The sequence below is a fragment of the Rhinolophus ferrumequinum genome, chromosome 15, assembly GCF_004115265.2.
Source record: "Rhinolophus ferrumequinum isolate MPI-CBG mRhiFer1 chromosome 15, mRhiFer1_v1.p, whole genome shotgun sequence".
Classification (NCBI taxonomy): domain Eukaryota; kingdom Metazoa; phylum Chordata; class Mammalia; order Chiroptera; family Rhinolophidae; genus Rhinolophus; species Rhinolophus ferrumequinum.
In genome coordinates, this window is record NC_046298.1 from 30,045,132 (window position 1) to 30,059,502 (window position 14,371).

At 43.5% G+C, this 14,371-nt stretch overlaps 1 protein-coding gene across 1 annotated transcript in view; it reads left to right on the forward strand.

Annotated features, from left to right (window-relative positions):
- Positions 1-323: 323 nt before the first annotated feature.
- The window catches only part of USP10 (ubiquitin specific peptidase 10), a 62,292-nt gene continuing 48,244 nt past the window's right edge, over positions 324-14,371 (forward strand). The window contains exon 1 of the mRNA XM_033128144.1: positions 324-457. Within this exon, the coding sequence (XP_032984035.1) occupies positions 437-457 (21 nt within the window). The 5' untranslated portion in view covers positions 324-436. The remainder of the gene's footprint in view (positions 458-14,371) is intronic.

Below are 14,371 nucleotides of genomic sequence, written 5' to 3' on the forward strand. Positions count from 1 at the left end.
CCGACCTCAGGGCCGCGGTTCCCGGGCTCCCGACGTCCCGAGTTCCGCCCAGCACTTAGGTGGCCTCCCGCAGGTGAGAAACCCAGGCCTGCGGGGCGTTTTGGCGTTATCACCTCCATCCCCTGCCCTTTCCTCTTCCGGCATCGCAGCCGGGGTCCAGGGGTTCGTCCTCGGCGCACAGCAGGCCCGCATCCGCGGCAGAAAAGCGGGCTCAGAGTCCACCCAGGGCCGGCTCCCGCCGCGCACGCCCACCTGTCGGCCGCGCATGCGCAGCGCGCACGCGGCGCGCCCGGCCTCTCCGCGCCCCGCGGCGCGTGGCCAGTGCGCAGGCGCGGCGGCCGATGCGAGTGTGTATGTGCGAGCGAGAAGATGGCGGCGACAGGGGTAGCAGCGTGAGGAGCCGGACGAGCGTGGAGGCTCATTGAAACGGGCCGCCATGGCCCTCCACGGTCCACAGGTAGCCGCCGGCCCGTGCCCTCGGCAGGAAGGGGCCCTGAGCCGCTGGCGGGCGGGCTCCGGGGCGGGCGGCGGGCGAGCACCCGCACCCTGGCCGGGAGCGAGCGTGTGGGAGTGGGGGAGGGCGCCGGGACACGCTGCCCGGGAGTAGGCCCCGAGCCTCCCGCCGCCTCCGACTCTCGGCCTCCCACAGCCCCGGTTCGACCCGCGCCAGATCCCGCTGGGCCCCCCTCTCGAGGGAACAGTGGAGAGGGGGCGTCCGGGCCCTCTCGGAGAGGACGTGGGAGGGCACGAAGGGGTTAATCTCCTGGGTTGGACCGCGCCGGCGGTGGAATGGGGCCCTTGTCGCCCCAAGAAGCAGCCAGGGGACTTCGGGAGGCCCCCGGGGTGGCAGAGGCATCTAAGCACTGCGGGGGCCTCTCTGCCCGGAGCAAGCACCAAGATTTGGGGGTGCCCCGTTTCCCCCTTGCTTTCAAAGGTTGCTTTCTTAGCTTGATTGACCACGGAGGGCGGGGAGGCTTGCTGGTTTTCTGGTTTTTAGACTTAAGTCACTAAGGAGCAGCCTTAGGTTACTGTTGCAAAGAAAACTCGAAATAAGTCGCAGGACCGTACTTTTACTTGCATTTGAGTGACATCTTTTGCTCGAATCCACTCAGCCTGGATGACACGCACTCTGTCACAGCAGTATCTAAAGCTTAGGGGCTGTTTGTAATAATACAATAGTGGAAAGAAAGTAAAATACCCCTTTCGCTTTTAGGGAGGTGTATGTGTACAGTTGAACTCGTATCTCCGGCTCCCCCCTGCCCCCGCCCCGTCTCTTTACAATCAATCACTCTGAATAAAAAATCGGCATGTGGTATTATTTGTCAAGCTTGCTGTAGACCGCCGATTTATTGATACATAATCCCGATAAATTATTGCACACTTTTATACCATTTCAGTGTTCTTTTGTATTAAATATGGGGAAATGAAAGTAGTTATTGGGAAAACTGGTGGCGGGTAAATCCTAACCCTTTTTTATAAGCTATGAGTTTTTGTTGCTGTTTTGGAAATGAAGTCGATTTTAATAATGTAACTAATGCGTGTGGAATTTAAAACGCGAAAACTTTTTTCTTTTTAAATTTATATCTTACAGGAAACTGCAGTTTCTTTAAACTTTTGGTACTTTAGTTTGCACTAGAAGTTTCCCCCTTTAACTTGCTGTTCATGTGTACATTTACTTTTTTTGTGTTTAGTATAGTTCTTTGCACAGAAAAGGGGCTTAGTAGTTGAATAATTTTCACAAATGTGTAATTAAAAGATTTTACGAGTTTTGGTATTTGCCTTTTCTTCAACTTAAATATTATTGTAAATAGTTTATTGTTAAAATAAGCATGGACAGGTACAAGGTTCATTGTGAACTAATATAATATTCTTAGTGATTTTGAAGTGGAATCGTGTGGACATAATTCACTTCCATTACAAGCACCAATCACGATGCTGAATTGATTAAATGTTAATTAGTGGTGATAATATGTAAACTTAATTGTAATTTTACTTGTATTCATTGTCCTAGTATTTATGTTTTATACAACAATATGGCCTATACACATCTTTAGAAAATAGGGAGTGGCAGAAATCTGAACATAAATGTTAGCAGCACTTTGGGTTTATTCTTTCAAAGTGATTTTTAAATGCTTTTGAGTTATAGTGTGGAGAAGCTAACAAAGGAAATGGTATGATTATTTCTCGTAACTTTTTAAAAGCAATAGTAATGAAAACAAGTAATGAAATCATATGTGACAGGATTTAATGAGGGGATCCTGCTTGAGTCAGGCTGAGTATTTTAATAAATTCCTTTTATTCAGTAACCTTCTGTCTTGAGAATCCTCCAGCTTTAATTGCCATTCATTCGTTAATTCAACAAATATTGATGGAGCACTTACACTGTTCTAAGCAGATATTTGTATTGCTTGTTTACTGTTGGGAATGACAACCACAAAGGAACAATAAGGGTCCTATTTTGGAATTGGATTGTTAAGGTTACAATTTAAAAATTTTGTATAGATTATATTTTATTTCCATACTGTTGATTGATCCGTGTTCTCTGGATTGACATGAAACAGTGCAAAACTCAGAAATGTTTCTAATGTGAATAGCTTTCAACATTTTAACAAATACAAATGATGAACTTTGACAATTTAAGTGTAAGTATATCTCTAATTTGTGAGTATTTGTTGTCATGAGGGAACTGATGAAATGATTTGGTATAATTAACTTGAACTGATCAGTTCTGCCTTAAACCAGAAGAAATTTTGTGATCATTGACGTTAATTACAGTGAAATCCCCACAATAATGCTTCCTGCACCCTGTTTGGATATCATGTGGCTGCTCCTGTCCTGGCCCTCTGTAGCAGGCTCACCCCAGTCTTTCAGTTGCCTCGAAATAGTGAGCCTCCCATATTTTACACTATGGAATTTCTTGGATCCAATTTACAGCATGTGGCAGAGTGTTTCCTCATCATTGAATATCTTTATAGCTGATAGCGGTATTAGTAATTCTTTTTTTGTTTTTTTTTTTTTTTTGCAATTAAAAAATTTTTTTCATTAGGGGAACAGTGTGTTTCTCCAAGGGCCATCAGCTCCAAGGGACCATCAGCTACAAGTTGTTGTCCTTCAATCTAGTTGTAGAGGGCGCAGCTCAACTCCAGTTGCCGTTTTTAATCTTCAGTTGCAGGGGGTGCAGCCCACCATCCCATGCAGGAATTGAACCGGCAACCTTTGGTTGAGAGCTCTCATCTCTAACCAGCTGACCCATCTGGACGCCCCTCCGGAAGCTCAGCGGCAGCTTGTCTTCAGTCTAGCTGTGGAGGGCGCAGCTCACTGGCCCATGGTCGGAATCGAACCCTCCAACTTGTTCAGAGCTCAACCCTGTTGTTCAGAGCTCGCGCTCTAACCAACTGAGCCATCCGGACGCCCCTGTATTAGTAATTCTTGAAAGAGATACATTTTTATTGAAGTCTCACATAGTGAGCAGTTGAAGTAAATAAAATCTGAATACAAGATAGTTGGAGATACTAGTTTTCCTTTGCACAGTGACAGCAAAATCTTGAAACATGTCCTAAGACTAGATACGCTATTTAAAGTTTATGAGTTGATGGTTGCCTCAGTCGTTTCTACAGACCAGCCGTGCCGACGAGCCGTATCCAGGGCCTCGCCCTCATCCTCTGGAGCCCATCTTCTTAGGACCACGTGTACTGAAATTACAGTGAATAATAAGTGTACCCATCTCTTTCTAAATTCTTCTCGAGATCAAAGGTTAGGACATATATTCCAGAGCTTTTTTATGTAGAACCAACATGATTTAATAGTGTTCACACAGGAAAACTTACACGAGAAAAGGATTACAAAGCTTAATGATTACTAATGCCAAGCCTAGTGGCACATTTACTTTGTGCTCTGCTCAGAATATACTATTCAGGTCATTGAGAAAAGTTGTATCATCTCTACTTGAGTTAGTCACGGCAAGATTATTTTTTTGTTTATTTTTTGTGTTTTTACAAATTTCAGACATGTAAGTACTTGCTATTAATGGATCTGGTTTTTCAAGGTGGCATATTAAAGGTGCTTGCTGAGGACACTTCTTACTGATATACTCAAGTATGAAAAATACTCAGAAAAGCTTGCTTTTGAATTTGTAATTAGGCCGTTACATTTCTATTTACTGCCACACATGGCAAGAATCACTGTGGCACAAAACAGATAAATCTGTGCAATGGAATTTACTGGCCTTGGGCCATGGGATTACTGTCATTTGTCACTTTCGTGCTACTTCAGCAGTGTAGAGGTTCATTTCCAAAGACTTAACATGTGCTTGGACTGCAGTTTTCCTGTTTATTGAAGTGATTGATCTCCCAGAAAGTCTGTCTGTCCACACAGGCTGAATTAAGAACTAGCGTAGGCAAAATAAAGGTGGCCCGAGGGGCATGGCATGTTCGGCGTGTTTGTTTCAAGGATCAGAAATTGTAGAATCTATTAACTGTGTTTCCCCGAAAATAAGACCTAGCCAGGCAATCAGCTTTAATGCGTCTTTTGGAGCAAAAATTAATATGACCCGATAGTATATTGTATTATATTGTATTAAGACCGGGTCTTATAGTAAAATAAGACCGGGTCTTATATTAATTTTTGCTCCAAAAGACGCATTAGAGCTGATTGTCTGGCTAGGTCTTATTTTCGGGGAAACACGGTATGAACCTAAATGTGGAGTCTTCAGAATGTAGACTTTTCATGAGCTGGCTACTTCCTGTCTATTTGAAAGCTCCTCTGCCGTGACACATTTTCAGTAGAATACTTGAGAAAACAGAAGCTGTCCGCCAGTTAACTCCATTCTGCCCTGTCTTGAAACACGTCATGCTTTGGGTGCCCTTTCTTGGGAATAGGGTAGGTGAGGTATAGAGGTAGAAGAGTGTGCTTTGGGGCTGGGAGAGAAAGGTAATGCAGAGAGGATTAAAGCATATCTTCCTAGACTTTTTCTTTCTGGCTTACTTGAGAATTGTTAGATGAAAATATGCATATAGAATGCCACCGAGTGTCTACATAGTTATGATGGCTATTCTTGCTATCCGCAGGCCCATGCCATTTGGGCTTTGTCTGCAGCTTTATTGGTTGTCGTTCTTCCGATCAATTCTCAATTTATTTTCCTGGTATCAGCTCGAGGGCCATCTCCTAAGCCTTCACTCTCATTCAGGAGTCTCACAACGAGGGCATTACAATTGAAAGTGCTTCCTAATAGGCTGCTGTCCCCACTCTTGTGCCTTCTTGATATTTACATCTAGCTCCCTCCCTCCATCTTATATCTGATGGTGGTAGATCTTTGTCTCCACATTGGTCTTTGTTTTATGAAGAAATGCTCCTTTTCATCTGTGTATACCGGATTCGAATTTGTGTGCTCTTGCTCTTTTCTGGCATTGTAGTCTTAAAAGTATCAAAAGATTCACCGTGATAGCTCCAGACTTACATGCTCATTGGAACTACTGTGAAAAAAATACATATGTTTGGATGTTAATTGAATAATATTAGACAGATCAGGTATGGCCCTGCTGCTGTAAGAAACTGAATGTAGGAAAAACACGCATTAAATCTGCACGAAGTGGGGGTTCATTAACAGATCTGTTATTGTGGACAGCCGGCTAGGGTAGGAAGGGGGGAGTCCCATGAATAGTGTAGCTCCCCGAACCCTCCAGCTGTAGTCCTTAGATGAGATATGCTGGTTGCACTGGAAGTAGTGGGGATGGCTTTTTGGACCCTTTTCTCAACTTATTCTCCTCACTGTTGACAATAGAAGTTTACCATTATTGTGAATGCATGTCAGAAAGACTCGTTTTTATGTTTTAATATATTGAATGTAGCTGGGTCTCTGTATAAATTACATTTTGCAAACCCGGACCTTGTAAACTGGAGCTGCCCAGGGACATTTAATATGGTTCTATAGTTTTGATTTGCCTTTTGTTATAACGAGTTATACAATCTGCATTGTTTAATTGTTCTCACATAAACACGACAGTGTCCTTTGCCCTGGATAAAAGCATTGCATCTTACATTTTATTACATTCATTTAAATTTAGTCAGGACCAATTAACTTGTGAATTTATTTGGTATCCTGATAACTGTCAGGAGGATTTCTAGTGTTCTTTTGCATTTCTCCTATTTTAGATAGTTTATAACTCGAGAGGAGTGAAGCAATGCCTCTGGAGAGACTTTCATCGTATCTCATTAAAATAGATACTCTCCCTATTTCTGAAAATATCAGTCTTTTTCCTTTTGGTAAGATATGTTGATGCTTTGGAGGAAATAGAAGAGAATTTGAAAGTGAAGTTTAATGCTAGAGTTTTTGGAGATTGTTGCCCATTGTGGTAAAAAACTGTTTATATTTTAAGTAGAGATTCCTGTGAGATGGCTGCCTAGATGTGCATATTTATTTGAGACCTGAAGTAGACCTGGGTAGATCTGATAATTGGGCAAGGAATAACATTTATTATAAAACACTAAGCATTACAGTAATTGACACGTGGAGAATGTTGTGCAATGTATAAACTGCATGGTTTAAAAGTGCCATAGCTTGTGTGACCCCACAGCAACTTTGTAATATTGTTATCACCATTTACACAGAGTAAAGTGAGACCCAGGGAGGTTGTGACTTATAGTCACATGGCTTTTAAGTGAGTGATCAGTGACTTAAAAGCAGGTCTTTGAACTTCAAGATTCTTTGCCTTTTCTACTTTGCCAATCTGCTTTTCTAGAAGAGACTGATAAAGTTTCACAAGTTTCACGTTATGATTTCCCATAGTAGTTCTTCAATGAAAGTTAATGGAATGGATGAATGAATGAAATAAAGATTTAAATGTTTAAAGATAGTAATATGTTACTGTTACTAATGTGTTACTAATTATTACTACTGTGTTTCCCCGAAAATAAGACTTAGCTGGACAATCAGCTCTAATGCGTCTTTTGGAGCAAAAATTAATATAAGACCTTATATTATGTTATATTATATTATATTATATTATATCGGGTCGTATAGTAAAATAAGATCGGGTCTTGTATTAATTTTTGCTCCATAAGACGCATTAGAGGTGCTTGTCCGGCTAGGTCTTACTTTCGGGGAAAGCCGGTAAATTTTGCTTGGGGTACATTTTGATAAAGTTCTTATTTTTAAATACAAAGTAAACACATGGTTTTTCTAAAACATGCACACAATACAGAAGTATGTAAAGTAAAAAGTATAAGTCATTCTTTCTCTCTGATCTTTAAACCTCAGTTTGACATATATTTCTATGCTTTTGTTCTGTTAGGGCATTTTATTGATAGTGGTTCTGTTGTATCACAATACAGCCTGTTTTAACCAGATAGTCACTGAGCTTAACTTTTTGGAGCAAATCTTGTTTTTAAAATAATAGAGGGTATCTGTTAAAATATAGGAAGTTTTCTTATTTTTACCCAATTTTGCTAGGAAAGGGAGCAGATATACTGGAGGTTAAAGTGGCTGAGACCCAGTATACTGAGGACTGTGGAAATGCTGTAGACATTTTTGAGTAATAAAAAGTCTAAACAACTTTTTTAAAAAAAGAAATGATATTTAGCTCCTTAATTATACCAGCCATACTTTCCAGTTTTTCTGTTGTAAAAGGTCTGATTCAAATTCAAATTCTTGTATATCAGTCACCTCTGCAGTAGAGAAGATTGTGAGAGGACAGAGCTTTTGTTAGTTGGAGAGATTGGTAGGTCACCAGAATGTGTGAATAGTGGGGAATTGGGTAATTAACCTGGGTTTTCCTGTATCTTCTCCCAAATCAGGTATTCTTCTCCTCCCCCTTTGTTTTTATCAAAATACTGCAAAACACTCTCCCACCCGCCACCTCAGGTCTGTCTCCCCAGAGACAGCTACATTCAACCACTTCTGACTAGTAAAATGCAAAATCAGGTCTTCCAAGGGTAGCCTTCTATTTCGTTTGGAATTAATTTGTAGGACATCAGACACTTTTATTCAGAAGCACATATAAAGGACTTTATATCTTTTGTGACTGTTCAAACATATTTTTGGTGGCTGGGCATTGGCAATATAGAGCTGAAAAGAGAGTTCCTGTGCTTTAGAAGTTCACAGAGTAGTGGGGAGAGAAACAGGGTAATTGGTGAATCCTGTTTTAGGGTGGTAATTGCCATAATAGAAGTGTGAACAGTATAGTCAAGAACTTTCATTCATTCATCAGACAGTTATTGAGTGGCTCTTGTGTACCAGGCGCTGCGGATGGATGGAGCGATGAGCAAAAACAGGCATTGTCCCTCTTAGCAGGGAGCTTGCTGTCTAGGGAGGGAGGCAGTTGCTACTGAGACAATCACGGTAATGCATGTGTTATTCCAGACTGACAAACGTGTCCGGAAGGGAGTATAGCCTATTGGCCTGGCCTGGGGAAGTCAAGGAAAGGCTCCCCCAGAATTGGTGCCTTAGCTGAGAGCAAGAGACAGAGGGAACGGCGTGTGGTGGCCCTGTTACTGGAGGGAGTTTGGAGCACTTCAGGAACGCAGAGGAAACCAGTGTGTCTTGAGCTCAGTGTCCAACCTTGCAGCCTTTCTTAGAAGTTACGGTCTTTATCCTGAGGAAAACGTGGAGGAGGGCAGGGTACAGCATTTGACCACAGAACCTCATAATCAGGTTGTATTTTGGGTGCACACTCTGCCCTAGGCCGAATAGACTCGAGCAGGGTCACAGTGGCCATAAGGAGATCAGGGAGGAGGGTTCTTGGACTTCTGACTGGGGAGGGTGCAGTGGAGAGCAGTGGCATGATCCAAGAGGTATTTAGATGTAAGATGGATTGAAAAAAGAAGAGTGTGACTGAGTGTCAGGGGAAGCTGGAAAGATTTCTAGGAAGGTGACATTTAGTCAGAGAAGCATGAGGACAAGGGCATATAGGGGAGAACATACAGAGGAGCAGTCTCAAAGCCTGCCGCGTGTTTGGGAACCTGAGAAACATTTGTGGCTGATTGATATGTCTGGTGAAGGTGGGACAGGAGTCAGGACAGGTGAAGGACCTCGATAGGCCCAGCCAGAGGCTGCATTTGATCTTGTAAGCAGGTGGGCGTCTGTGGGAAACCACAGGTTTTAGGAATAAAACCACAGGTTTTAGGAAGTGGGTAGCACCACTCTGTTAGCATTGCTGATTGTTCAGGGGGGTTTTCGGGGGGTGTCAAGGGGATCACTCTTCAGACTCTCCTCCAGATCTAGGAGCGCACTCTGCTTACCTTAGCACCCTAAGCATTTTAAATCCCAAAACTTTGAGGGGGGAAAAATGTAGGGCATACTTTTGGGGATATCTGAGGCGGATTAATGCAAGGCAAATAGCTCCTGAATGTCATCAGTGATAACTGGATAGAGTAGTTAGGGGAAGTCATTTGGGGACATCATTCCCTTTATTTTTTTAGGGGAGACTCCGTTAAAAACAAGCATTTGTGGGCCAGCCCAGTGGTTCAGGTGGTTGGAGCTCCGTGCTCCTAACTCCAAAGGCTGCCAGTTCGATTCCCACATGGGCTAGTGGGCTCTCAACCACAAGGCTGACTGTTCAATTCTTCGAGTCCTGCAAGGGATGGTGGGCTCTGCCCCCTGCAACTAAGATTGAACCCGGCACCTTGAGCTGAGCTACCGCTGAGCTCCCGGATGGCTCAGTTGGTTGGAGCGCATCCTCTCAACCACAAGGTTGCCGGTTCAACTCCCGCAAGGGATGGTGGGCTGCGCCCCCTGCAACTAGCAACGGTGACTGGACCTGGAGCTGAGCTGCGCCCTCCACAGCTAAGACTGAAAGGAGAACAACTTGACTTGGAAAAAAAGTCCTGGAAGTACACACTGTTCCCCAATAAAGTCCTGTTCCCCTTCCCCAATTAAAAAAAAAAAAGAATCTATAAAAAAACAAACAAAACAAAAACAAGCATTTGTGCCTTGATTATGCTGCTAGAAAATAAAATATGAAAAATGTATCACTCATAATATCCCACGACTTAGAGATGACTGCTTTCAATATTTCGAAATGCTTCCTTCCCTTCAGTAGTTCCGTACATTTTAGACATTTGAGATCGTTTTCTGTAATAGTGTTTAAGCCATGATCCTTGGTCCCAGTCTTCTCCTATCACAATCAGTTGGCGCCCTGATTGTCCTCCAGACGGACTGAGGAGCCCTCCCTGTGACCAGGCCCTGCGTCTGTTCTGGGCGACGCACACAGGTTGTCTCAGCTACACTCAAGCCGCAGAGACTCCCTGTGGTGTGGTTTACAGCTGGTTGCACTTAACCTGTTGAGTACTTTCCTGTGAATAGGATTGGCTGAAACATGTTTCGGACAAAATTTTTTTAACTTCTCCAGTCTAGTCAGGTGTGAACAGCAACAAGCAAACAGGTTTGTACCACTCTGAGAGGCAACATTATCTAATTTGAGCGCTGAGTGGAATGACTCGGGGGACAGATGCAGTTGAAATAAATACCTGGAAGTTTGGCCACTTTGAGGATCCACCACATTGGGTCTTCAGAGTGGGATTTCAGTTTTGTTGAAGTTTATTAACTAATTACTTCCTTTTCATCAAACATTTATTCAACTCTTGCCGTATGCTGGGGTCTGTGTTGGGGTACGTCAGTTGTAAAACACAATTACAGAAGAATAGATAAGTAGGAAAAGGTTCCCCAAAGTCGTGAGATGCTCTGCTCATGACTGCTGTGCTCCATATTGTGAAACGACTCTGGCGGGCCCTATGGGGACAGCACAGGGTCCACCAGCACAGTGTCTTAGCGGGGAGTGACGTCCCAGAGAGCTGGAACTCACTTTCTAATCCATCCTGCAGCCTGGTGGTTTGTGGTCAGGATGTCCGGGGATGTGTGCGCACACTTTTAAGTTTGCCATCAGAAATTCTTGCTGCCTTTTGTTGTTGCTGGTCATGCATTTATCAGCTTAGGAAATTCTTGTCGCCAGTTTTCCACCTACTGGTGCTAAGATAATGACTCTTGGTTCCATCTTGGTTCTTACCGAACTCGTGGCTTTTCCATGCCACAACTGCACAGTGTGAGTTCAGTGCCAGGATCATAATCTTTCTTTTTCATCTGTGACTAGAGTTCTGTTTAATGAGAAAGAGATAAGAAATAGCTTAAGAAAAAAAATCTTAAGTGCGCTCTTCAGTTTTGGCTGGAACTTGAGCGGACTATAACTTGAATTTGACACACAGTGATACTGTAGCAGTGTCTTAGCAATGGACACAGTTACCAGAGCTGAGTTTGGAAAGAGTGTGCCTCTCACCCCAAGGCACATGTTGAACAAATGTTTCTTTTTAAGGTGGAGGGAAAGTAAACTACATTGCCTTTTTGTTTCTTTGCCTTTGATTTCTTCCTGGGTGGAAACAGGCGTAGATTTGAGTTAGCTTTGTTAGTTAGTCCATGGCTTCTCTATGAAAAAGGAAAGGAATCCCTGTACGCCGTGTGCATGGTGAGCTTTGAGAGCGCCAAGACTTCGATTCTGTAGGTGCCCTGTCTTTCCTCCTGTGGTCACTCTGCCGTTCAAGGGGGCCTGTAGCCTGTCAGCCCGTGTGGGCCCGGGGCCCGGAGTGGCGGAGAGAAGACGTGGCCCGGCCTGGCTGGCTGACTAGAGCTCTGGCAGGTGCTCTGAAGTAAGTCAAGGGGCCCCGGGAGTGATCCGATTGGCTTAGGAAGGTTTTCTTGAGTATCCTGTGGTCTCAGCCCAGAGTCTTGCCTTTATTGCACCTCGAATGGCTGAGTTAACTGACGGAGGGACCAGTCGAGGGAAGTAGAGAGGACACCTGGTTGTCATTCAGCATGTTCAGGAGTGTATGTATATGAGTTTGTTTCGATGTTTCTGGTTCTGGCAGATCAGGACGACAGCGCACAGAACCGTGGGGCAGATTTGCCTTCCACGGAAATGTCATTGTAGTAATTAGAGCTGATGGAGAAGAGGTGGGCAGCTCATGAGGTATTCAGATCGATTAGAATTTCTGCAGTAAGAATGCATGGGTGACCCCTAACCTTTCTTTTAGTGTAGTTTCTTGAATCCAGGTGACTGACTTGTATATCAGATAATCTGTTTTATTTCATTCTTTGGGCTGTTTCTCAAAATGTAGTCCTGAGATCAGAGGACAGTTACTGATGCAAATAAAATGCTTTCACCATGGCTTTCCCTTGCCCAGTTAGTGGGCCATGGCAGTGATCCTTTGTTGACCTGGTCAGAGAAAATGCCCTTATCTCCAAAATTCAAGAGCCACGGAACCGACAGCTTCAGGTAGAGTGCCTGTGTGTCAGCCATGAGCTTGGACACTTTTCAGTTGACTTGCCTCAGTTTTTGTATTTACCACCTTTGTCACCTTAGCTATGCCAGCTAAGGTCGTCATTCATTTAATAGTTATGTTTGGAGCTCAGCGATATGCCAGGCACTGTGCATCCAAAAATGAGTGAGTGGGGGCAAGTCGTCTCCAGCCGAGACCCGCTGCTCTAGACACGCTTCTCTCCTCTGTCCACGTGACTTGCTCCCTGGCTTTCAACCACTGTGTGAGTGACATTTTCTCCGGGAGGCCTTCTTTACTTCCCTTTTTAAAATCTCACCTTCCTTCATTCTTGCTACCCTCTTGCCTTGCTTCCTTTTCAATGCACTTACCACTTTTTGATACCCTGTACACCTAATATTCAAACATAGTTATTTTGTCCATTTTCTGTCTCTCCTTACCAGAATGTAAGTTTAATTAGGGCAAGGATTTGTATGTTCTTTTCTCTGATACAGTCCCAGTGCCTAGAACATAATAAATGCTTAATAAATACGCATTGATGACCAAATTAATGAAAGATACAACATAGTTCACATATTCAGGAAGTCCACAGAGTCACGTGTGGGAAGGGGCTGGCTAATCAGCTCTTCAAATCCAGGGTAACTCAGCAGGTTTTAGGAAAATAGTTCGCAAAGCTGAGTCTGGAACTGAGTTCTGTAGTGTGAGGAGCAGTCAGCCAGGCCAGTGGGGCCAGAGAGAAGGCACTTGATGCAAGAGACCCCCTGGACACTGTTGGAAGTGCAGGGAGAGAGCTTCTGGGCTGGGCTGTTGGTAGGACGCAGCTGATGCATCTGGAAATGTGGACGGGAGCCAAGTCCTGAAGGTGTTGTATGCTCTGCTCGAGCTTTTTATCCTGAAAGGTCCTGGAAGCCTCAAAAGGCTGTTTTCTAGGGACCAAAAGAACCAGATTCACATTGTAGAGAAAGCCCTGTGGTGGCCACATGTGGTTTGGAGGACAAAGGGTGAGACTGAAAGCAGGGAGACTGAAAGCAGGAAGACCGGTTAGGCACTTACAAGAGTGATCCAGTTGAGAAGTGCAGAAGGCCACAGCACAGGCAGTGGCCGCAGGTAGAGGAAATGAAGGCTTAGGCATGACCAGTCGGAACGGGATGCAGACAGAGCCAGGCAGCGTCGTTGCAATGCATTTTCTTTTTTAATAAACAGGATTTTATTATATGTGGTTTAGTACAGTGTTTTTGCCCCACTTCTTGTATTGTGAATATTCTTCATTATTAAACCTTTTCCTTCAATACTATTTTTAAGTCCTGCAGAGCATTCACAAGTTAGATTTTATGCGTACTGAAAACAGTGATGGTTGGCATTTTTTGGATCCATTTTTCAGTTGTTTCTGATTGTGAGTTGATTCTTTATTTCCCAGAGTTCATTAAAGCACAACATTGTCAACTGAAAGATGGAGGTCTTTAATTCATTGATTTGGGGTAAGAGCAGGAGATATAATTTGCTAAGTAATATTAGAAAAATAATTGGTGCTAATTTAAAACACTGCTTCCTCAGTGGATGTGGCAGATCCTTAGCTATCAGCACCCCTGTCACATTCTTTTATTTTCAGCAGATAGTAATTTTGCCGCTTTTACTGCGTCTACCAGTACTTCTAAGAAACTTTGGATTTCATTAACAACCAAAGCAGTTCGTTAAGAGGAGTATTGTATACTTACTTCCTCCTTAAAATTGGAAGGAGAGGCGTGTATGTTACAGCTAACATAAATACTACTTCTTGTTAGGCAGCTCTAGATTTTCCAAGGTATTTGAAGAAACTATTGGCAATGACCAGCAAATGAGAAGAAAATTGTTTGTGTAGTCACACTTCTTTTTTCTTTGAATGTCTTAACATGAAGCTCTGCTCTAAGTGATGCACTTTCCTTTCTGACAGGTGGCCTTCAGTAGCCACGCATTTGTTGGTTTGTTTCCAGCATATTTCATTAAGTAAAAAATCCTGTAGAACAGATGCACTTACAAGTTTTTGCCCATGTAGCGCTCTGTTTAATGAAACACTAGAGTTTTGATTCAGCGTTGTTGGCAGCAATTGTCTGTGTGTAGCGTGGGGCTTGAGTAG